This window comes from Natator depressus, chromosome 2 (assembly GCF_965152275.1).
Source record: "Natator depressus isolate rNatDep1 chromosome 2, rNatDep2.hap1, whole genome shotgun sequence".
Lineage (NCBI taxonomy): Eukaryota > Metazoa > Chordata > Testudines > Cheloniidae > Natator > Natator depressus.
The window spans coordinates 20,906,701-20,932,999 of NC_134235.1; the positions used below are offsets into that span (position 1 = coordinate 20,906,701).

Here is a 26,299-nt window from a genome sequence, read left to right on the forward strand (position 1 = left end):
TGAACAATAAGCATCATAACTTTATTTAAGTTAGTTAGCTGGGGGTGCATATTTGGCTCAGGATCTTCAACCCCTGATTTACAGGAGACTGATTGCAAAGAATGTTTAAATATAAAACATACATTAAGAAAACATTAAACTAATCCATAATATTTCAAAAATTAGACTCCACAAATTATGAAAATACTTTAAATGCTGAAAACTTTGAAAACCCTTAGAGTGGCATTGTTTAATTTTTATATATAAACGTATTTGAAAATATTACTATTTTCCCTTTGTGTAAAGTTATCAGTTATTAATGTAGCAATATTTAATTTCAATAAGGTATGAAGAATGATATTGGTTAGAAAAATATACATATTTCTATTTTCACTGGAAAAAAGGTCATTTGAAATATTTATCAAATAAAGTATTAAAAGTCTCTCCATAAATATTTTTCAGAGTCCAACAGAAAAGTTGATTATGTTTATATACAGCTATGTAATCTGTCATTTTTTTTAAAGATACATACTCAAATTTTTTGTAAATTGTAGAGGAAAAAAAAGAGTGATATGTCATTACTTTCCAACCTGTTGGCTGTGCTGATATATGGGTTTTTGGGTGAGCCAAAATGAAAGAGCCATCCAGTGTTACATAATACAGTCAAAAGAAAGGTAGGGACAAAACAAAAATACACAGCAAAGGAAAGGACATTATTAAAAGGTAACATTGAGAGGAATATTGTCAGTAAAAGGCATTAAATATTTTTGGTCACATGCAATAACTTGTGGAAGAAAAACAAAAACCAAGTATTAAAAAGGACACTTTTGAAGTATTTTTCATGAGTTTTTAAATAATCTTTACTACTATTTTTAATATCCACTTGGAATAGCTCCCGACTGAATTTTTTTTGGTGTGTACAACTTGTGGCTATACTTCTGATAAATGGTCGATATCTGTTAACTTCTGTTGCACAAGCAAAATGAAAAGTAAGTCTTTTAAATGCAGTGAGACTGTGGAACTGGAAGAAGGTAGCTTGAATGAAATACAAAGTTGTTAAACAAATTCTGACCTGGTAACCTCTCATATAAAGTAATTCTGGTGAAGAGAATGATTTTTTAAATTAGCTACTTAATATAGGATGACATTCGCATCAGTAATGAAGTTTAAATATATGGTATTTTTTTAACCTGAAACCCCTTGACAGTGTCCTTTTAAGTGTCAGTAGATTGCTATTTAATTGTAACTGAAATAAAATAGAGGCAAAAGACTTTTAATGAAATAAATGAAAATTGTCTTACAATATTTCACAGTAATAAAGAAAACAAACATTCCATGGAAATATTGAAGGATGCAGCAGCAAATGACTTAAACTGTTCACTCTTCATTTTATTAACATCATCAACCTTAACGGTGCATTCTATGCAATAGATAAAGTGAGGAAATTATCCTCTGCCTTTTCTACCACATGTCAATAGTTAATTATGGTCCTTGTAAACAGTTAAGTCATTTTTAAACTTACATGGTAAAGGAACATATATTTACATATGTACATATACCCACAAGAATAAAATTAAGTCAAATCCTGAACAGGGGGTTGCACTTTAAACAGAGGTGAACATCATACAGTATTGAACAGTATATGTCCAAAAGATTGTAAAGGCTTGGTGAGTTTCACATATTCTTCCTCCATTCGCTTTCCTCTAATATTTAATAGACTATATACTTCATTTCAGAGCAAATAAGTGGAAATATTACAGAGCAAGCCCGGTAAAGTACAGCACCACTACTGAAAAACGCTCGTGGCTTCATGACCCAGGACTCTGATTTAAAGCAAAAATAAACAGCATATAGCGCAACGGCAAAGAAGTGGCCAATCAGTACCATTGGTTTAGGAGATAAGCTGTATGGAGAAAAAGAAGAGAAAACACATTAATAAAGAGAAATTTGAAGCGCTATAGAATTTTCAGTCTTACATATTAATTCAATAGATTTTTGTTAGCACACTACTCACATCTGTTTGATCTAAACAATCCCAGCCCTGCTGTCTACAACAGTGGAAGAATCTGGCATAACTTGGAGCTGCTGTGTGCTAAGTAATTCCTTCTACATCATTACCCTGATACACCATTGCCTCAGCTCCATTTCTGCTGCAGTCCTCATCCCTGCCTTTATCACTTCCCATCTGGATTATTTCAACTCCCTTCTTGATAGGTCCAGCTCTCATGACTCCACTGAGTGAGGAATACAGCAGCCCTCCTTCTCCATGCTCAAAGAAGGACGGTCTATTGTTTGTTTATCCATTTCAGGGTGCAGTTCAAAACTGTCCCATTTAAAAAAAAAAAAAAACATCCAGAGACTCACACCAACCTTCTTCAAAGAACTTTCCTCTCTCTGCTCCCATCCCTCATCTGGAACTGGCCTCTTCTGTAGATTTACATAAACTCAGGTCTTGGTGAATGAATTGTGTCTGCTATTATCAAGTCTTCAGTCATCCTACACCTCTTTGTCTCACTGAAACTCTTGTGCCCATGTATCTTACTCCCTCTCCAAACTGTTTTAGTTGAATCTTCTAACTGTTCAGCATTTTGGGACATACTTTATATGAAAATCCTAAAGAGGTTTGCTAGTGTGGACCCTTCTGCCCATGCAGTTGCCGACTCAGGGTGAGCAAGGGTCTGCATTAGTGGATCGCAATCCATTAACTATGGTATATGCTAGTTCCTGATACAGTACAGTAGATGTTTTGATATTTTATATAACTTACACAGATAGCAGTCCAACTGGACCCGAGACACACTCTCCCCCAAGTTTGAAGTAATGGAAACACGCTTGCCTTAGTTGATGCAAGGAATCTAGAAAAGGAATTAAAATTATCTTCAGTTACTACTAAAACCACTTAAAACCAAATAAAGCTGTGATCAAAAGTCCACTGAAGTTAGTGGGAGTCATTCCATTGATTTCAAGGGGCTTGGATCGGGCCTTACTATTTAAGTAAAGAATAATCTTACAAAACACCTACTAGTCTGAGAGTACTACAGTCAGTTTTTTTAAATAGAATTCTTTATACCAATTGTCCCTGGGCTGTTTGCTGAGACATTACCAGCAAAATGTCAGCTCACACCAGACACCAGCACTACTCACAGTTTTGGAGGCATAGTCTAACACTGACAAGTATTTCTAAAATATTTTGAAAATTATAAATGCAATACATGCTCATGCATGAAAACACACAGAGAGTGTACTTATTTAATAAGTTGCAATTAATTACACAAGTTCTCTTAAATGTACTTACCATCTCTGGCAGCAAACAGTTCATAAAGGGCCTGAGCAAGAACATTCACTACAAAAGAATGAGACTTTTTTCTTGACCAGTAAAATGTCTTTTTTGCCTGTAAAGGTTAAAAAAAAATCTTTATATCAGGGCACAGGAAAATACCCTTTCTCTTCTAAAATAGGTATAGGAATGACTTCCTTTTCAAAGTTATACTGGTGCTGCTGCATTATCTTCCAACAGATTTTGTACACGTTTTGTATTTAAAGATAAAGATCTGTCTCAACTGTAGTATTGACATCAGCCTCTTTAAAAGCCAATTAGATCTCCTCTTCCCCCATTCTGCTATAGCCAGTAGGATAATAAAATCATGGAACTTTGATATAGAAGAGACCTGTTACATCATAAAGTCCATCCCCCTGCCAACACTTATGGTATCTCTTAAAAATAGAGAAGAAACAGGAAGAATGTTCTAACTAATGGGGCTTTCATTATTTCCTTGGAAGACTATATCATATAGTATACACGCATTTGTTTCAGATATTTATCCATTCCTCCCAGTTATATCCCCCTTTTCCATCTAAATAATTGCTCTCCATCCTGGGTATTTACACCCTCCAAATATTTGTAAACATTTACTCTTCCCTCTTTTACACACTGATTTGCCAAACTAAACATTGTTTAACTGGCCACTCTAAAAATTTTGTACTGTTTTGGATGAATCTACTATTTTTAATATAATTTCCCTCTTATAAACCTATTTCAAAGCCCACTGAAATCAATGGAGTCTTTCAATCAACTTCAATAGGCTTTGGATTAGTCTTTATATAGGTAGGGAATGTATAGCTTAAAATGGTAGACTCTTTCAAAACAGTAGAACTATGCCCACCATCACTTTTTGATTCTTTCCTCTAAAGGTACTCTTTCTGGACCCAATTTGTGTACATTTTTCTGAACTGAAAACAATATTTATTGTGCATAACAGTTTAGGAACAAGTGAAGAAGAATATCACATTCAACTGAAACTGAAGAGTGTACTGTATTTAGAGATGTAAGGTAAAAGTTTCAAAAGCACCTTGGTGACTAGCGACTTTGAAGATCAATGAGATTTAAGCTCTGAAGTACCTGTCACTTTTGAAAAATATACCCATGAACACTTTGAAAAATACAGCCCTTACATAGTGGTGTAAGGCCTTCTACAGGGGTGTGATTGTTAAAGCACACAGATGGGTCTGTGTAGATTCTTCTGGTGTGGTTAACCATAGTGCTGCTTGAAACAGTACTATGTTAAAGCACACTAGGTGACCTTTAGTGTGCACCAATAGGGTCTACAGAGACCAATTAATGTGCAACACCTTAGTGTGCTTTAGAAATCTCACTCCTGCAGAGCTCATTACCCCACCATATACACGAGATCTGATTAGATCACAGCATGAAGTGACAAATAAAGGATGCTGGCAAAACGAATTATTAATCATGTTTATTACAGCAGTGCCTAAAGACCAATCCCAAATGAGGCCCCATTGTGCGAGGCACTGTACAAACACAGACAATCCCTGCCCCAAGGAGCTTGCAATCTAAATAGACAAGACAGAAACAGGATGGGGAAATGGGATATAACACACAAGCAGAATAAACAATGTGATGGTGGCATACTTCAAGTTAGTGCCACAATTATTTTGTGATGGGTTTGCTTAGGAGGGGAGAAGCTAAAAATGGAAGAAATGAAGGGAGAGGAGATGCTGAAGGAAGAAGGGTGAAGGGCAAAGGAAAAAAGGGTAAGAGGTGCAGGTACAGAGCAATGCTGAGGTGAAGAGACAGAGAGGGGAAGGGGAAGGGATGGAGCAAACAGCCAATTACCACAGGGCAGAAAAAGTCCAGTCAAAATTTTAGAAACTTCTCTAAGCGTCCAAAAGGTCCTTGATTTGGCTTCTTCTGCAACTGCTACTACCAGCTAGAGTCTCTGGCTGGTTCCTCTCTGCAGTTTCTTTCCCACTCCCACCCAAATGCCACATAACAAGAAGCAAGAGTGGGGGTCTTAATTTCCTCAGAGTGGATGGGGAGGGAGTGCCTGCCCTGCATGGTTCTGAATCTAGACAGGGAGGGAGGGATGGCCCCTGTTGGGCCCCATTTTACCCTTCCCACCATCCACAGCAGTTTAATGATTCACAGTAACATCTAAAAACAGCTTTGACTAGGTGGGCAAAGAACTATTAAACTGCCCTACCCTCAAGTTAGGAGACATGTTAAGTAACTGAAAGAAATTGCATAAACACAAGCCTAGGCATATCCCAGAAATAGGGTTGCCAACAGTCTCTTATTAGAAGGGACGTTCTTTATTTCTTCATCTCTATACAACAAGATCGGGAGTTGCTGAGTGCTGCAAAAAGCAGCAAGAAATACCCCAGGAGAATGTGTTTAGTTATTAATTATTATTATTAACAACATCATCATTAGGAGAAGGGGTGGGGTAGATGTGCTAAGAAAACAGTCCCTTATTTTTGAAATACCATGTCAGCAACCCTACCAAAAAGCACAATTATTATTCTAACTTCAAAATAATGTCTCACCTGAAGAATAGCAGAATCCTCATAAAGATCTGGAATATCCTGGAGCAAGCTTCTCCATATTTTAATATCATTCAAAACAACACTCATTCCTCCACCTGTCAGAGGGTGCCTCATATTATATGCATCTCCCAAAAGAAGAACGCCTAGATGGGAGAAAAAAATAATGGCATAGAACACATGCCAAGTACTCTATTTTAGAAATCAAAACTTTTCTCTCTCTATCAAATTTGCTAAGTTTTAGCAAAGAAAGCATTGCTGCTTGAAAAGTACACCGTTCCATACACAAGCTTAAAATCACAGTGTAAAATGCATCTGAACAACTTAAAGCTTGGAAATGTTTTTTTTTTTTTAAAACACACAGCTCAAGAATTTCTTTATACTTTCCTTTAAAAAATAAGCCACTTTTGACCGATAAGCGTGAAAAACCACGAGCCTGAAATAGACTTTACAAAAAATCGCATGTTTTAAAATAGGGGTTTAAAATGGACCAACCAACAACCTTAATTCTAGTGTCACTATTAATATGCTGTTTATAGGTGTCAGACACACACAGGAATGTTTTTTAAAGTACCATTTTCACAAAAGATAAAACAAACTTGACTGGGAAAGTAGCACTGACAACAAACAAAAATATTTCTAAATCTGTTTAATGGTCATTAACCCTATACTTTTAAATATTTTTTGTTCTTACTCTACCTTGTTTGTTAACAGGTGACGGAGGTAGGAAGCTTGCTGGCATGGTCCTCAAACGATCATTCTGAACTGCTATTAGGAATGGTTCCTTTAGGTGCTCTGCAGTAATGAAACTCTATTTAGTTATACTGTATTACATATATGAAAATCAAGTCAAATAATTTGCACAGAACTACTCATAAATAGTTCTCAGAGATGAAACCCCTCTGAATCGCCAGTGTTACATATGTAAACTGAACAAACTACTGCTTGATGTTATGGTATCTATAAGTAATATAAAATTAGGGTTCAATGCTGCAAACTCTACAATGGCTCAATCCTGTGATATGCTGAGTGCCCTCAATTGCAGCTGACTTTTATTGGGAGTACAGGATGCTCGGCACCTCATAGGATCCGTACCCAAGTGTGAAAGTAAATTGGAGTTCATCACATATAAGGTTTGCAGCATCAGGCATTTAGTTTACAGAGGGGAGGAAAATTGAAAAGAACAAACAATAATTCTGGCATTTTAATCAGAATGAGCACACTAAAATTTAACTATTGTTTTCAAATGACCCTACCACATTCCCATTAAAAATCAGTGACAAAACTCACAATAACTTTGGTAATGCAGGATCAGGACATAGAACAGTTACCATGGCAAAACATCAGTGAAACTAAGACAGGCAAAGAAAGGGCACAATGAATTGCCTCCTTCAAAATGGTCACTCAAAATACTTTTCAAATCAGCCAAAAAAAGACCCATTTCAGGGCGACTGATAAAATCATTCCTGCTCTACCTTCCCCAGCAGCAGCCTAATCTGTCTCTAGATATATGCTGTCCATTTCTGCATATTTTAGGATTTCCCCAAGAATTTAATTGAGAAAACCACTTAAATCTGCACCCTTAATAAATTCAATTCCACGTTGAACGTAAGAACAGCCATACTGGGTCTGACCAAAGGTCCATCTAGCCCAGTATCCTGTCTTCTGACAGGGGCCAATGCCAGGTGCCCCAGAGAGAACATACAGAACAGGTAATCATCAAGTGATCCATCCACGGTCGCCCATTCCCAGCTTCTAGCAAACAGAGGCTAGGGATACCATCCCTGCCCATCTTGGCCAATAGCCATTGATGGATCTATCCTCCATGAACTTATCTAGTTCTTTTTCGAACCCTGTTATAATCTTGGCCTTCATAACATCCGCTGGCAAGGAGTTCCACAGGTTGACTGTGCGTTGTGTAAAAAAATACTTCCTTTTGTTTGTTTTAAACCTGTTGCCTATTAATTTCATTTGGTGGCCCCTAGTTCTCGTGTTATGAGAAGGAGTAAATAACACTTCCTTATCTACTTTCTCCACACCGGTCATGATTTTATAGACATCTATCATATCCCCCCTTAGTCGTCTCTTTTCCAAGCTGAAAAGCCCCAGTCTTAATAATCTCTCCTCATATGGCAGCCGTTCCATACCCCTAATCATTTTTGTTGCCCTTTTCTGAATCTTTTCCAAGTTCAATATCTCTTTTTTGAGATGGGGCGACCACATCTGCACACAGTATTCAAGATGTGGGCATACCATGGATTAATATAAAGGAAATGTGATATTTTCTGTCTTATTATCTATCCCTTTCTTAATGATTCCCAACATTGTTAGCTTTTTTGACTGCCACTGCACATTGAGTGGATGTTTTCAGAGAACTATCCACAATGACACTAAGATCTTTTTCTTGAGTGGTAACAGCTAATTTAGCCCTCATCATTTTAAACGTATTGTTGGGATTATGTTTTCCAATGTGCATTACTTTGCATTTATAAACATTGAATTTCATCAGCCATTTTGTTGCCCAGTCACCTAGTTCTGAGACATCATTTTGTAGCTCTTCGCAGTCTGCCTGGGACCTAACTATCTTGAGTAGTTTTGTATCATCTGCAAATTTTGCCACCTCACTGTTTACCCCTTTTTCCAGATCATTTATGAATATGTTGAATAGAACTGGTCCCAGTACAGACCTCTGGGGGACACCAATATTTACCTCTCTCCATTCTGAAAACTGACCATTTATTCCTACCCTTTGTTTCCTATCTTTTAACGAGTTACCAATCCATGAGAGAACTTTCCCTCTTATCCCATGACTTCTTACTTTGCTTAAGAGCCTTTGGTGAGGGACTTTGTCAAAGGCTTTCTGAAAATCTAAATACACTATATTCACTGGATCCCCCTTGTCCCCATGCTTGTTGACCCCCTCAAAGAATTCTAATAGATTGGTGAGGCATTATTTCCCTTTACAAAAACCAAGTTGACTCTTCCCCAACAAATTTTGTTCATCTATGTGTCTGACAATTTTGTTCTTTACTATACTTTCAACCAGTTTTCCTGGTACTGAAGTCAGGCTTACCATCCTGTAATTGCCAGGGTCACCTCTGGAGCCTTTTTTAAAAATTGGTGTCATATTAGTTATCCTCCAGTCATTTGGTATAGAAGCTGATTTAAATGATAATTTACAGACGACAGTTAGTAGTCCTGCAATTTCACATTTGAATTCCTTCAGAACTCTTGGGTGAATAGCATCTGGTCCAGGTGACTTATTACTGTTTAGTTTATCAATTTGTTCCAAAACCTCCTCTAATGACACCTCAATCGGGGACAGTTCCTCAGATTTGTTACCTAAAAAAAATGGCTCAGGTTTGGGAATCCTCCCTCACATCCTCAGCTGTGAAGACCGAGGCAAATAATTCATTTAGTTTCTCCGCAATGGCCTTATCGTCTTTGAGTGCTCCTTTAGCATCTCGATTGTCCAGTGGAGCCACAGGTTGTTTAGCAAGCTTCCTGTTTCTGATGTACTTAAAAAAAATTTGCTATTACTTTTTGAGTCTTTGGCTAGCTGTTCTTCAAATTCTTTTTTGGCCTTCCTAATTATATTATTACACTTCACTTGCCAGAGTTTATGCTCCTTTCTATTTTCCTCATTAGGATTTAACTTCCACTTTTTAAAGGATGCCTTTTTGCCTCTCACTGCTTCTTTTACTTTGTTGTTTAGCCATGGTGGCTCTTTTTTGGTTCTCTCACTATGTTTTTTAATTTGGGGTATACATTTAAGTTGAGCCTCTATTATGGTGTCTTTTAAAAGTTTCCATGAAGCTTGCAAGGATTTTACTTTTGGTGCTGTGCATTTTAATTTCTGTTTAACTATCCTCCTCATTTTTGTGTAGCTCCCCTTTATGAAATTAAATGCTACAGTGTTGGGCTGCTGTGGTGTTTTCCCCACCACAGGAATGTTAAATTTAATTATATTATGGTCACTATTACCAAGCAGTCCAGCTATATTCACCTCTTGGACCTGATCCTGTACTCCACTTAGGACTAAATCAAGAATTGCCTCTTCTCTTATGGGGTCAAGGACTAGCTGCTCCAATGAGCAGTCATTTAAGGTGTCAGAAACTTTATCTCTGCACCCCTTCCTGAGATGATATGTACCCAGTCAATATGGGGATAGCTGAAATCCCCCATTATTACTGAGTTTTTATTTTAATAGCCTCTCTGATCTCCCTGAGCATTTCACAGTCACCGTCACCATCCTGGTCAGGTGGTCTGTAATATATCCCTACTGCTATATTCTTATTATTCAAGCACAGAATTACTATCCATAGACATACGAAAGTACAGTTTGGTTCATTTAAGATTTTTACTTCATTTGATTCTATACTTTCTTTCACATATAGTGCCACTCTGCCACCAGCACGACCTGTTCTGTCCTTCCGATATATTTTGTACCCTGGTATTACTGTGTCCAATTGATTATCCTCATTCCACCAAGTTTCTGTGATGCCTATTATATCAATATCCTTATTTAATATGAGGCACTCTAGTTCACCCATCTTATTATTTAGACTTTTAGCATTGGTCTATAAGCACTTTAAAAACTTGTCACTTTTTAGCTGTCTGCCATTACATGATATAATTGAATATTATGTTTACATATAGGCACTGTATTATGGTTTATTACAGCAATTCCTAACTTTTTTGCCTGCATGACCCCATTTTAAGACTTACTTATTCCACGCCCCAGACAGCAACAAAACAACATGGGCTTGCAGCATGACCTCACCAGTACAATGTGTGCAAGGTCATGCTGTGCAGAGGACACCATTTTGTTCTATAAAATGACATCCTCCATGCACATACCATACACACGAGGTCACACTGCACAGAGGACACCATTTTGTAGATCAGATCCAGGTGCATTCATGACCCTTTCCACTGATGGCATAACTCCACTTGGGGTTGCAACCCATAATTTAGGAACCGCTGGTTTATTCACTATCAAAAACCATCGTTAAAGGGGTGTTCTAGCTGCTCAACAATGCCTAGTACCCATCAAGAATGTGGATGTTGGCAGCTGAAAGAGAAACATGTGAAGTCTAGGAAATACGCTCAACCAAATGAAGCCAAAAAATTAGAAAAAAACAGGAAATGCAGAGTTAAGGTAATGCCCACCAGACCACATACCTTTCACTCTGCCCCCTTTAGAAAGGAAAGGCAAAGCTTAATTAAACCTCTGAAAACCAAAGAATTCACAGTTAAAGTAAGGTCTTCCATATGCTAAGTCTACCAGGTCTCAACTCCCCACCCTGATCTCAGCATGGTTTTCCTGTGCCACAACAGACCCCTTTCTAAGAGTAGAGTCAGAATCTCAATCCAGCCCATATGACAGTCAAGCTTAGAAAAGTTCTCCACTACAAAACGTGGTATAGCTGTAATGGCAAATCCTTCTAGTGTAGATGCAATTTATATCCCCAAAAGGGTGCTTTAAATCAGTATAGTTCATACCAGTTCCCTGAGAGAATTAAACTATATATGCAAAAGCACTTTTATGCCAGTATAACTGCATCTACGCTAAGGCATTTGCTGGTATAGATATGCTGGGGTAGGAAAAAAAAACCCCAAACACATCCACTCACACACCAATAGACATTACTATATTGCAAAGACTTCTGTTGTTGACCTGACCTTATAGGACTTACATCTAAAGATGCACTAATGTCCCAGTAAAAAGAGTTGGGTACTTCCAGAGTCAAATGACATTCAGCCAACAGGGAGCAAATGACAAAGTGGCTGCAGTAGGACCCTCAATAGTAAGATCACCACCTTCCCCATCCATCCAAGGATTCTGGATGCCACAGAAAGCTCCCTGACAATACACATTGCGACTTATCAGATGTCTGACTTTCCAAATGGACAATTCAGCAACAAATTGAAAACAAAGCCAAAACCAAACCAAACCAACCTCCCCTCCCTCTCACCCCCGCCCAACACAGACACCCTGGAGGATAATACATTATAATTCTAAAGAGTACATACACAAATCTTTATATTCTTACCAGGTAATTGTGGATAAATTTTCTCAGTCATGTATTCTTTGATGTTTTTTGGCATTTCCCCTCGAATATCAACAAGTACTCGAGTCTCATTTGAAGAAATCTGGTAGATAAGGACTGGACTAGGATTAGCTAAAACAAGTTCAGCATGATTGGCTTTAAACTGTGGTGAATTCTTTAAAAAAAGAAGGAAAAAACTGATTAGTAAAAAGGCCAAAAGTTGCTCTCTTGCTGAATCATTTCCTAACATCCTTTAAAGTGTATTAAATGCAAAACAAGTCACATTAATTTGACATTAAAGATTGCAGGTTGGGCAATGAAAGTGCTAAGGTTCCAAAAACAATGATAATTTGACTTCTTTGCACATTCTGAATATTTTATGACAATACATTTTAATTTGTATATTAAGCTACAGATTTCATTACATCCTTTATTACTTATGTGTAAAGTGGCCAATTTAGGATTTTGTTTAAATGAACAAAAGAGATGAGGAGACGAAATGCCCATAAGTACGTATTTAACTTTGAGCATGTGAGTAGTTTAAGCATGTTTAAAGTTAAGTATGTTCTTATGTACCTTGCTGAATCAGGGTTATAATCAGTAGTAAATATTTTAAGTGGTTTTAATATTGTTAAATAAAAACCAGGGTTTTTTCAAACCAAGTAAGGGCACCAGTCCTCAGTATGGACTATGGGCCCAATCTTTCTTTCACTGAACTCAATGAGAAATTTATCATTGACTTCAATAGGGGTAATGTTTTGAGAACTTTGAAAATTTGAGTTGGTATGAATTTGTACCTAGTATATTATATTTGACATTACAACTATAATGTTCCCAGATAAAAAATGATGTTAAGTCTGGGTACACATCAGTGGGATTGTCTACACAGAAAGTTAATGCATGGTAACACCAAGGTGTGAATCTACAGCACATTAGCTTGCCACACACTTAACTGGCCATGTGGACCCTGCTACTGTGCACTAAAAGTTAGCTAGTGAGCTGAGATTCACACCTGGGTTGCCATGCACTTTTCATGTAGACAAGTCCAGTAATTTAAAGAGTAAAAACACACAATCCAATTTTTAATGTCGCTACTCTTACCACGGTCCAATAATTCCCAAAGCCGAAATGAAAAAGAAGTTAATGGAACTCCTGTTAAAATATTTAAAAGCATGTTCTTCTAATGGATGCTTTGGAGGCCATTTAATAATATAATTCAAGAGACTTTGCTATCAGTACTTGCTGAGTAATAGAAAATAATAAAGCATAGATTTTTTTAAATGTCTTCCATAAGGATAAATTCTCATTTCATACATATAACTCTCATAACAGCTACTGGGAGATATGGTTGAATTTGGAGAGAAAAAACATACATTAGAGTTTTTAGTCATAAGTCTTCCTGTACTATACATACAAGGTCCTTACTTTCAAAATGCAGCCAACAAAATGGGATGAAACAGTAACTTTGTTGGAGACCAAATTTTTCCTAAACTTGGAGAAAAGTCCATCAGCAACAACAGTCAGAGGCGCATGCAGTTCCTGAAACATAAAAATGTGTTATTTATCTCAAAAAGATAGAAAGGATAAAGTATCTCTTTAATCATATGTTGATCTTATATTATTTTAGATCTGATATTAAGGTATAAATAGCTGAATTAATTTATCTCAATTTTAAAGGGAAAAAACACAATAAATCACTTTTCGAATGAGAGAAAGTATGGAAGAGTTCAACCCCATAAGAACTTTGAGACATTATGAGCAATTTAAGAAGATGAGGAGCTTATAGTGGAAAACGCTTCTTGACATTTAACTTATTTTTACTGAAGAATCTGAAAGTCTATATATAAATAAGCAAAACAAAAATGGAACATCTTTTACAACAGTAACACACCGATAAATAAATACAAGATTTCTGCTGAGATTCCTCAGTTCATTTTTCTTGTAAAGGAACAAACAAAAAATAAGATGAGAATGTAATTTCCAGATAATACCCCACCACCACTTTTATTTAATTCCGGAATTATTGACCAAATCACTGGCAATTTATCAAAATGAGTTACGTAGAATCTCCTACTTGCTTTAGGATACCACATTATTTAATATCAACAAACCACTCCAAGCCCTATATTTTTCAATCACTTACTGGTTTTGAGGTTAAAATAATCATGGAAGAGTGACTGTGACACTAAGCACCCCTATATTCAGACCCTACACACTACTGTAATAATCTTTGTACAAAATATGCCCTGAGAGGTATCATTTGAAAACTCACTGATCATTAATATGCTTGGGTGTTGTATGTACACAATGTGTATTAAGACTTATGGACATCTGCTGGAATGATAATTAAAATGTGTTCAAGCTAGGCACATCAGGGGGAGTTGGTAAATAAAGTATAAAGGAATGTGTTTTTGAATCTCTGACCAGCCTGATATTCAGGCAAAGACAATGAAGGTCCATTTTTACATATTACAAAGCTGTTAAACTAACAAGTGGGGGAAGAAAGAACATGGAGCTTCCTTCACGACCAGACTTCAGGTCGCCTACCTCACAGCTGGAATAAGTTTTACCTTGAGGGCCAACCCTCAGACGAATCCATTTCAAACGTTTATTGGTCTATAAAGTAGACCGATAACCAGGCTAATACTATTGGATATTTTATTATTGGATAGGAATAATGAACCAGCTCATACCCCCTAGATCTGTGCATGGAGGATCCCCTATAGGTTCCAGTCTCCCCCCTCCCACAGAGAAGTAGGACTCCGCTAGCTTTGTAGCATCATCTCCCCGTCCAGAGAAGGTTCATGCTGGAGAGAGTACAGAGTGGGCAGGCCAGAGAGAGAAATGGGTGGGCCAGAAAGATGCACATCACCCACTATCTGGACCTCTGGAAATTAGTCCAAAAAGGAGATATGGATTGGAGCTGCATTATCTTTTTTGTGAGCTCTGAAAATTACTGGGGGCAACCGCAGACAAAAGCCATGCTCCCAAGGAACAGAAAGGTTTTACATGGGAAGCCAGAGCCTATGCAGAGACTGACAGGACTTCCACACAGACAGCTGTAGTCTCCTGATATCCACCAGATTTAGGGATGACTCCTGTAGCCTTTTCTCAATGGGGAACATGCCTCCTAACAGACAGACAGACAGACAGACAGACAGACAGACAGACAGTGTGTGTGTGTGTGTGTGTGTGTGTGTGTGTGTGTGTGTGTGTGTGTGTGTGTGTGTGTGTGTGTGTGTGTGTGTGTGTGTGTGTGTGTGTGTGTGTGTGTGTGTGTGTGTGTGTGTGTGTGTGTCCTTAAAAGGTAAATATTCTTATCCCCCTGTAGGCTTAGAGAGGTGGAGTGACTCCCAGTCCAGTGGACCACATTTAAAATCCTCTATGGCAAAAGAGCAACAAAACTTAAAAAGTTGTAAAGCACAAAAATCCCATAATAAAATATACAATACAGTCTGAAAATACATCAATGATTTTCTGAAACTGAAACTGCAGAAATGTTAAATGGATTGTATTTGAAGAAAAACAAATCTTCAGCACTAGAAGGTGACCGAAACTGGGTTTTTTCCCCCCAAATAAAGAGACTGTACAAATTTCTTAATGTAATGTACTATCCTGTACTGCCATATGTGGAAGTCACTGCTTCCTTGTTTAAAAAAATAAAAATACCTAGCTTGTATATAGCACTTTTCATTGATAGATCAAAATATTTTACAAATCACCATATATTCCCACTTTACAGATGGGGAAATAGAGGCACAGGGAGTGAAGTGACTTGCCCAAGATCACCCAGCAGGCCAGTGGCAGAGCCAGAAATGGAAACCATGACCCAGTCAAGCCCTCTATCCACATGGCCACAAAACCTCCCTTTATTTCTAATGCTTGATGCACTTTTTTTTAATGTTCTGAAATATCCAAATCTTCTTAAATGCTGTATCTGTGACCATATAATACAATAGTTAAACACAAAGAACAGTGAAATCTGTTGTCTCACCTTAATATCTCCAGTTTCTTTATCCTTATACTGAACACCCACCACACAGTCATCCTCCTCGAGAAGTTGTAACACAGTCCCTTCAATGAATTTTGAGCTGAAATAAACCAGAACTTTTAAAAGTACAGGAAAAAAATAAAAGAATATTTAGGGCCAAAGTTTCAAACTGACTTATGACATAGAGAATGCAAGTTGTTCATGATCTCATTACTGCATATAAAAACATTCATTTAAATATATAAAATTGTTCTGCCCAGTTTCAGACACAATATTAAACGGTTCGTATTTTCTTGAAATCTATGGGCAAGACCAAGTGTCACTGAACGCTATGGCCCTGATCCTGAGAAGACATCCACATAGGCTCAACTTTATACATGGTGATTAGTCCCACTGACTTCATAGTTTATCACGTAAAATACACATGGAAGCCTTTACAAGACTGGGATCTGTGGGCTTGTCTACACCAGTGGTTCTCAATCAGGAATCCAAGGCCCCCTGGGGGGCCACGAGCAGGTTTCAGGGGGGTCACCAAGCAGGGCTAGCATTAGATTTGCTGGGTCCTATGGCAGAAAGCCCTACCGTGTGGAGTTTAAGCCCAGGCTCTGAGTCCCACCACCTGAGGCTGAAGCTGAAACCTGAGCAATGTAGCTTTGCGGGGGTCCCAGTGGCATGAGGCCCCAGCCAATTGTCCTGCTTGCTACCCCCTAATGCCAGTCCTGTTTTTTATATCCAGAAAACCAGTTACTGTGACACAGGTGGGCCGTGGAGTTTTTTTATGGGGGGGGTGAGGAGGGCTCAGAAATCAAAAGGTTGAGAACCCCTGGTCTACACTACACTACAGAGCCTTGGCCTGTATAGCTATGCAGGCAGAACCCCCTAGTGCACACGGTGTAAGCTGCCATAAGGAGCTCTATTGACCGCATAGCCACACCACGTCCATGAATGACTTTAGCTAAGCCAACAGGAGCACTGTTCTGTTGGTATAGTTGCATCTACATTAGAGGGTTTTCAGGCATAGCTAAGTCAGCTAGGGGTTGTGATTTTTTCACTGTTGGAATAATTAGGAACTAACAGGCCTACTTTAGTGGTTAGCCTAACTAGTGAAAAATGAGTAACGGGTCATGAATTGCTACAATGACCCATTATACAAAATTGTTTAAGAAAAGACATAAGGAGGAGACAGAAAGACTGAATTAATTTAAACAAAGAGATCCTGATACCACCTAAGGACTGTGTTAAGATTATGTGTGGTGAAAAAGAGGTGTGTGGGACCAGAAGTTAGGCCTACCTGGTGGACAAAATAATAAGGGGGATTAGCTATTCCATCCATCATCTGTTTTTGGGGCCCTACAAAAAGAGATGGGGGAGGGAGGATGACTATCACCACTACTATGGCTGCAGCAGAAGGATTTTTATCGTGACACCCAGACCTTGCCACATCAGTGGGAACACCTGATCATCACTGCTGCACCAGGAAGGACCCCAGCCTGATATCTGTGAGATCCTGCTCTGTCCTCCCCTCCCTCGTGTGTCTCTTTCTGATCCCCACTATCTTCCTCCTCTTGGTTTTTCACCATATCCTGAAACCAGCTAAACTGCATGGCACCCTGCAAGAGATGAGATGGCCCATCCAGCTCTCCTCAGCCTGAGAAAGACTAGTGAAGGAGAGGGACCTAACCAGACCATGCAGATGATGTCCTGACTGCAGAGGTGAGCTAGGGTCTAGAGCAACAGCTGTCGTGGCTGCCCATGACTGATTAGCTACCATGCATCCTGAGAACACCAACAAAAGCCAAATATCCCCCATTTTTAATTATGCTATCTCTTCTCTCCCAACTTACTGTGCTCTTCATAATCTTTGTAAAGCCAAATGTGATCCAGTTCCCCCTCAGTGGATGCATGACAGTGACAGACTGCTGATCAAGTACACTCAGCCAGAAAGTGCAATTACAACAGCCTGGACTTAATCAATATTTCCTCTCTTTAAAGAGAGATTTTAATGGGTTTTGATTATGTTCATTTTACATAATCACTTACTTTCAATTTGAATGCTTTTTGCCTTGTTTTGATATTTTGCCTTCTGAGTGTTTCAATCAATAAACTTCTAATCTTTGGCATGAATTTTTAAATGTGTTTGCCATGGTACTAAGCGGGTCTCTGTACTCTGAACCCCAAACTATGTTTATAGCTGATCATGTTGTTCGATGAGAGTCATGTTAACACCTTTGACTCTCTGGGCCCATTTATTCCATTGAAATTCATACAACACTCCTAATGGACATAGTTTTTTCAGTAAAACTTCATAGTGTAGACCAGGTCGCTATGTTACCACATGGCTTTCCTGCTCCGTTATCTCACACATAAGTGTATGCTCCTTATAAGTATGGGGGAAGAAGGGGAAAAAACCACCACATTTTCATGGGTCTAGAGTTTCAGATTAAAAAAAAAAAAGCCAGACTTTTTTATCTTCTTAATTCTTTCATCTTTTAATAAAATTACTAAAATAAATTTTATTTCCTAGGAAAAGATTTTCAAAACCATTTTCTTTAACAATATTACACTGAAAATATACTTTTAGTTTTATCTTCAAAATAAAGGTGTGTACATTACCAAAATTAATACATATTTGCATGACTTGGTTTCATCCGTTGTTCATAAACCTACTAAAATAAGTCCTATGACAGTAAAAGGAGCTCCTCAAGTGAATTGCCAACAACTGGCTTGTCAGAGGGATTTCACATGGGTTCAAGGATCCACCTACACAGATTCAATTACAGGCTCTGTCTTTTAAGTTAAACTCTTCAGGGCAGGGAGTGTCTATCTTTGAGTCTAGTGAAGCACTAAGCACATTGTTAGAACTAAACAAATAAACAGTAATAATATTGATAAAGGACCACCTCTTTACCCTGTGTATAATTTTACTTTTATTCATCTGAAAATAAATACTTATTGTTTAGTACATGTTAAAAGAATATATTCACTTGTAGTGACACTAACCTTTCACTCCCCATGACACATTTTTAAGACTTCTGAGAGAAAAAAGTAAGACTCCATGGCACTCAAAATTACATATAGTTGGGAGATTTCAAACATAATTAAATATTCAACTTCCCCTTCCCTGGTACATGGAGAGGTGGAACATATTCAAAATGAACCAAGAAAGGAAGAAATGAACTTGTTACAAATGCTTTTTAAATTTCTGCTAGAAAAATGTGTAAAGCAGATATGACAGAATTTTCAATGATTTTAAGAAGAGTTAGGTGCCCAAATCCCATTGAAATTAAAAGTATGCCCAGGCATCTTAAACTTTCATAATTATCACAAATGCAGCAGATCACCTCAGCTTGCACCAACCTTTAGCAGTATTGCAGGGTTGATATTTTAAAAATGATTTCAAAATAATTAATTCATCCAATCTAATAGATTTAATGGAAACAAACAGGTTTTCAATAAAGAACAACGATTCATACCATACCTGTGTGCTTATTTTTAAAAATATATAGCTTACTGTGGTATGTTGTATGGTAAAGCAATAAGACCTTAAGAGCTTACTTTCAATTAACATTAGGTTTCTTGACACCCCTCTTATATAAAGGCAGTGATCATATAAAGAAGTTTGTTACAAATGTTTTTAGGGAAGAAGGGGTTGCCTTCAAGACTCTAGAATACCAAAACTATTGGAGGTGTTCATCACTCTTTTCCAACAATTGTACTTGTATATGCAGTATTGGAAAAGGTGGAGGAGTAGAGAAAAGAGGATCATGATTATCCTCATTCTTGCTAAGGCAAGCTTCTTTTCCAGCATCATGAATCATATCACCAGGAAGATCAACATGCTTAGGGTCTGTCTATACTTGAAAGTTAATGAAGATTAAGGCGGGGTGTGCATTTAAAGCACAGTGACTATTCCTAAATAACTCCATGTACTTACAATTCCTGAGCATGAAATGAGTCAGCTCTACCACTTGCTTCTCTGATCAACCCAGGTAGTTCTGTGCATTATTCACTGAAAGAGCATGGCTCTTTTTCGCAAATAGCCCAGATCAGCACTGGTGTACACCAATACAACTCCATTCAAGTTACTAACATTTGCAGCAGGGCTCATTTTGACCCAATTTATTAAAGTATACATTATGCATTACAGGCCTGTTTCCCCATTGAATCAGAATCAAGATCCGCCCCACAGATTACCATTTGGACCACATTTCTGAATTCTGTGGCATGCAGTGCAAGCGTTCCATACATAGACAGCACACTACTGATGAGTGGTAGTGTTTTACAACCACTTTGCAGAGATATAAATGACTACAAAAGATGCAAGTGAAGAATTAACCTCTGAGACTTGGGATACTCCTTCGTGTAGTCCAATATTTTGTCTCCGCCCAATGTTTAAAATCTGTATTCCCATAAATCCAAGACCAAATTACGTCCCAAAGACCAATGCACAGTTGCTTACTTGTGTGCTCTTTTAGTTGATTATGGTGTAATTAACGTACCTCTTATAAACATCTACAAAAATATGTTATGTGCATACTGAAACAAAAAAAATTATTAATGCTCAGTTCCTGCATCAGGATTGTCTAGTGCAGACCTTTGCACCCTTGCAGAGTTCCACTGAAGTAAATGGAGCATCTCAGAGGTGCAGGGAACTGTGCTATTGGATCCTGATGCAGGAACAAGACCTAAAATTGTTATACTATGTTGATTAAAATTTTAAGCCAGCTGTCTTACTTGGGTTCTGCCATGGCTGCCTTTCGGAGACCCATGATGAAGCGCCCATGATGAAATGCTCTTCCACTCTGCACCAGACCATCTGCAGAGTTTGGGTAAGGAATTTCAACCTCTGACTTGCTCTCTAGATCATGAATTATGTAACCATTTACTATGTGAGCATCAAGACCTTCCACTGAATCTGGAAAACAAAATCCTAATATATTAGTGAAAGAATAAAGAACAACAAGAAATACGCATTAGTCTGTAAAAATTGACCTCTACACCAAGAATATTCTATTTCTTTAACATACGATCACAAACATACAACACAGAAGGGGACATTTTCAAAATGGTGGACAGGAAACATCAGAACAAGCAGCTTTAATTCAAATATGTCCAGAATACGTTGTATTTTTAAATTTTCTTTGTAAGCATGCTTTTCTTTGGTACCCGGGGTTTTTGTCCTTGTCAAGTAAATACCTTTGCAACAAAATATCTGAGTTTTAAGATTTACTTACCTTCAAGACCCAGTTCTTTAAGAGCATTATATCCTCCAGGTTGTAACAATTCTCCAACTATCCTGTCAGGTTCCTTCAGATCCCTCTCTACTACCGTCACATTTCTTCCATCCCTTGACAGCACTGCAGCCAAAGCAGAACCAAGTACACCTGAACCCACGATGATAACCTCTGGATCAGACTGGGGAGCTAATATTGTATTTGTAGCAGGCTCTGTCACAGTGTTTGAGTCTACCCCTCTTTTACCCTATGTAGAAATTAAGACCAACAAAAACGCAAGTAACATATCTAGCATTTATACTCTTTATTTTACAAATAATAATAGACAATATAATATAAAAATTGAATGATTGTGAATTATCTTTTGGCTTTAAAAATTAGTTAGTTTTTTCCTAGGTCTAGGTCTGAATATCAACTCCCCTAATCCTGCAAACCATTACTATTGAGCCTAGTGACATGAGTAGTCCCATTGGAATTCAATGGGGGTACTCAACAGTAGTAAGTGTCATATTCCTGGTAGTAGCCATTAAGCTCAATATAAAGGGTTTGCAGGAGTGGGTCCTAAGCCATATTAGGGCCATGGATGACAGGACAGCACTGGTCTGGAGACCGAGATTTTTCTGAGGCCAATTATAAACGTGGTCAGATTTGGGAGAATTTTCACAGGGATGGCAAAACGCACATTCCTGCCAAATTTCAAGTCCCTGCTGCAAAGCAGAGGCACTAGAACTTCTCAAAAGTTGAAAGAATGTCTTTTAACATGGTCACAATGCATTTCTGCACAACCCTTGTTCTGAGAATGGCTGAACCATTTTAGCTGAAACCTCCCCTCAAAAAAAAAAAAACAAACAAATACCCCAGGGCAGACACCCAAAATGGAAAATTTCAGCCCAAACAGTTACAATTTGGCAAAGTTATAAATAACTGAAAAGTGTTAGGCAACTTTAAATATATGCTGTGCTATCATTTGACTATTTATATTGCTTACAATTGAAACCCCAAGTACTGTCATTCATCAAATTACACATGCTGGTTAATCAATTTCTGTGGTTTATGAAAAGGGCCTAACAGGTTCCAGTCCTTCCTGGCAGTTACCAATCAATTATACCTCACATTGCACAAAAATGACAAATGTGATAGTAGAGTTTCTTATTTATTCTCTGTCAACAACTTGCTTGGCAAACCTGCAAATTATTTTTGGACTAACAGAGCTGCAGTTTGTACCTGCAATTTTCAAAATCTCAAGTACTTCCTGTTTTTTACATCATTCCCAGCAATAAACACTCCACAGTCAGATTTTAAATTACAACTGTGAACAAAGTAGAATGGAATCCAGCTCATTTTGACACAGCTTCATTAGCTCTGCAGTGCTTACTGTAGGAAAAGCTGGATTGTACCAGTACAACTATCTAGAAGGCAACAGGATTGTTAGTTAACAGGGTGCCATGTTTATAGCTACTTTAAATTATTATGACAGGTTTCACAGTAGCAGCCGTGTTAGTCTGTATTCGCAAAAAGGAGTACTTGTGGCACCTTAGAGGCTAATCAATTTATTATGAAACCTGGGAAGTAAATATAAAATAAATTAACTGGGGCTCGTGGTATAGTCTTCATAAGAAACAATACAGTAGCTGAAACTGCTGCAGGGGAATTGCTGCAGCAGCATGAGGTCACAGTCTCCAGTGCAGGGGATCAGACAGAGTCAGCTCTGCTCCAAAGTGCATATGGAAGGGGGTCCAACTATTGTAGTTCAAAGGATGCACCGAATCTGTACATCTGCTTGATACCCTGGTGGGACTCCTACTGAGCTCCTTCCACAAACTAAAGCTTTCCGCTATGATACCACTGGCAGACAAGCTGGCAGTCTGCCTCAGAGATTCTGCCCAATATTCTAAAAGCCTTTGAAGATGTAAAGCCCTATACATGTGATATTTCATTACTATTATCTACAGAATTCTTTGGATTTCATCATATGTATCTGCAGATCTTTTTTCTAGGTCTGCCAGTGGTCTTGATAAATGTTTTTCTTTAAAATGTAGAGATGCTGAAAGCTGATGTATGTCACAGCACTAACAATTTAATTTGTTTCCAATGTGGGAAAAATAATTTACTGGAAATTACACAAACACAGAAACTGCAAATCAACTTAAAAACGGAGATTTCTCCCAAGGTTTACCTTTAAACTTAATTTGAAACCCAAGAACCTAGTGTCTTGTTTAAGCAGGCTCCATCTATGAGTTTGTCACCCAAAACTGAAATAAAATGTAACAAATCCCTAGGTGGGGACCACAAAGATAAATCCTCTCCAACCTTTCATTAGCTGCTTTTCCCTCAAACTGACAAAGGAGCCCTAATGTAAAAACAACAGTGAAAGGAATCCATCCTATTTCCCAGGTTTGAACTGAACTTACCTTTCTGGATTTGGTTTGCTCTGCCTGTGGCGATCCAGGGGTGGACTTGGCCCAGAAAAAACCGATGAGTGGCAAAGCTGAGAGAACACTACAGAGCATCCCAAAGTGGGACTGTTTCTGCTGCCCCCACTGCTGTTGTTTTAGCCACCCAGAACGATACCGATAAGACAGCAGCAAACCAAGAGAGAAAAACATCAACATAGTCAGCAGCACCTCTTTGTTGACATAAGTCATCAAGTCTCCACATTTCTTATACACATAGATGAAGGAGGCAATGCCCAGAAAAGTCCACATTGTGACAAGGGCAAGTAACTGTCGCCGGTGGTTCCCTTAACACTTGTACTGTGATTGAAGTTCTCTGAAAAAGGGATTTTGCACAAGCTATAAAAATGATAAAAATACAAATATCCTCTTAAAAATATGTATGTGCTTACAGAGAAGCAAGACTCCCTCACAAAGCCCCACAAAAGGCAGCAACTGTAGCTTTACTGGGGCATGACATCCCAGAGACAAGGATGCTCCAAAAAGTGGTATGAATTCAATACAGATCTCCTCTTAAACAACCAGAGAGAGAGTTACAGCAACTCAAATGATTTAAATTCTACAAAACGGACTACAACATTAGCCTCAGCTACTGCCGCCTGATGTTCACGGGGGTCAAATTCATTGCTGGGGTGGGGTTTTTTGTTGGTTTTTTTTTGTTACTATATCTCCTTTGGGGTTCACAGTCTCTCTTCTCCAGCAGCAGGTGCTCTCGCCCACACTAATAATTAGACAGACAGATTATCCCATGTGGCCTGAAATGAAGCTAGTAGCGGTAGCCACAAGAGGGGATTTATAAGAAGCGGGGGGGACCGTTCTTGTTAACTATCAAATCTGATTAAATCCCATGCTGAACACGGGCTCCCCCCCGAAATCCAGCGACGAATTAAATATGCCGGCGCAGCCCTTCAGAAATCCTCTCTTCGCCCTCACCACAAGCCCCCCGCAGGCTCTGACAGGAACGATCCCGGTAAGCGGCTCCCCGGCAATGCACCCTGGCCGGGCTGTGGCTCCCCGGCCCGCTCGCTGGGTGGCGGCTCCCGCTCGGCCCGGCCAAGCCCCTCTCCCGGGCTCCCCTCGGCGGAGCCGGTCCTTGCCCAGGCTGACGGGGATGGAGCCAGGCCCCCCGGCGCGCCCTCTCCAGCGGACCCCGCTGCCGCTGCCTAGGCTACAGCCTTCACGGCTAACAGCCAAGCAGCCCGCAGTGCCAGCAGCAGGGGCGGGGTTCATGCTAATAAGCGGCGCCCTCCATCCTCTTGCAAGCGCCGCGCGCCCGGTGCCCCAGCAGCTTCGGGCCAACCGGCGGTGCTAGGCCGAGATGGCGCTATTGAGGAGCGACCAATGGCAACGAGCGGAGGGCGGGGCTTGACGCCTTCCGGTCCCCTAGTGCGATGTGACGAAATGAGCGGGCGGGGCTGCGAGCAAGCAGAAGGGGTTGCGCCCTGCGGTTGCCATGGGCACGGAGAGGGAGGATGCTACTCGCGCGGACTGGGGCGCTGGGGCGCCGCTCCCCGCCTCTGGCCGCCCCGCCGCGGCCGGGAGACCCTGCGCTGGCTCGGGCTCTCGGTGCCGCTCGCGGGCTCTCCATCTGCATAGCCGAGACCCTCTGCCAGCAGCCGGTCCCCGACCCTGCCTCTGGGCGCAGGATCTGTTCCCCCATGGGGCGAGATGGGGCACCTGGGCAGGCCGACCGAAGCGGGGAGAAAGATGGGGCACGGGGCAGGAACGAAGTGAGGTGGGGCACGGGGCAGGAGCAAGGTGGGAAGAGAGACGGGGCAGGAATGAGGTGAGGTGGGGCACGGGGCAGGAGCAAGGTGGGAAGAGAGATGGGGCAGGAACGAGGTGAGGTGGGGCACAGGGTCAGGAGCAAGGTGGGAAGAGAGACGGGGCAGGAAGGAGGTGAGGTGGGGCACAGGGGCAGGAGCAAGGTGGGAAGAGAGACGGGGCAGGAACGAGGAGAGGTTGGGCACAGGGTCAGGAGCAAGGTGGGAAGAGAGACGGGGCAGGAAGGAGGTGAGGTGGGGCACAGGGGCAGGAGCAAGGTGGGAAGAGAGACGGGGCAGGAACGAGGTGAGGAGGGGCACAGGGTCAGGAGCAAGGTGGGAAGAGAGATGGGGCAGGAACGAGGTGAGGTGGGGCACAGGGGCAGGAGCAAGGTGGGAAGAGAGACGGGGCAGGAACGAGGTGAGGAGGGGCACAGGGGCAGGAGCAAGGTGGGAAGAGAGACGGGGCAGGAACGAAGAGAGGTTGGGCACAGGGTCAGGAGCAAGGTGGGAAGAGAGACGGGGCAGGAACGAGGTGAGGTGGGGCACAGGGTCAGGAGCAAGGTGGGAAGAGAGACGGGGCAGGAACGAGGTGAGGTGGGGCACAGGGGCAGGAGCAAGGTGGGAAGAGAGACGGGGCAGGAAGGAGGTGAGGTGGGGCACAGGGGCAGGAGCAAGGTGGGAAGAGGGACGGGGCAGGAACGAGGTGAGGTGGGGCACAGGGGCAGGAGCAAGGTGGGAAGAGAGACGGGGCAGGAAGGAGGTGAGGGGGGGCACAGGGGCAGGAGCAAGGTGGGAAGAGGGACGGGGCAGGAACGAGGTGAGGTGGGGCACAGGGGCAGGAGCAAGGTGGGAAGAGAGACGGGGCAGGAACGAGGTGAGGTGGGGCACAGGGGCAGGAGCAAGGTGGGAAGAGAGACGGGGCAGGAATGAGGTGAGGTCGGGCTCGGGGCAGGAGCAAGGTGGGAAGAGAGATGGGGCAGGA

The 26,299-nt window shown here is 40.3% G+C and overlaps 1 protein-coding gene across 1 annotated transcript; it reads right to left on the minus strand.

Moving 5' to 3' along the window:
• On the minus strand, positions 1 to 24,770 carry SQLE (squalene epoxidase). Its single transcript, XM_074943862.1, has 11 exons — positions 23,510 to 24,770; positions 21,099 to 21,345; positions 20,599 to 20,779; positions 15,868 to 15,964; positions 13,299 to 13,412; positions 11,877 to 12,048; positions 6,520 to 6,615; positions 5,824 to 5,966; positions 3,275 to 3,371; positions 2,747 to 2,834; positions 1 to 1,882 (listed from the first exon to the last, which is right to left on the minus strand). The coding sequence occupies exons 1-11, from the start codon at positions 23,801 to 23,803 to the stop codon at positions 1,690 to 1,692; spliced, it is 1,722 nt and encodes a 573-aa protein (XP_074799963.1). The 5' UTR covers positions 23,804 to 24,770; the 3' UTR covers positions 1 to 1,689.
• Between the last annotated feature and the right edge of the window lie 1,529 nt (positions 24,771 to 26,299).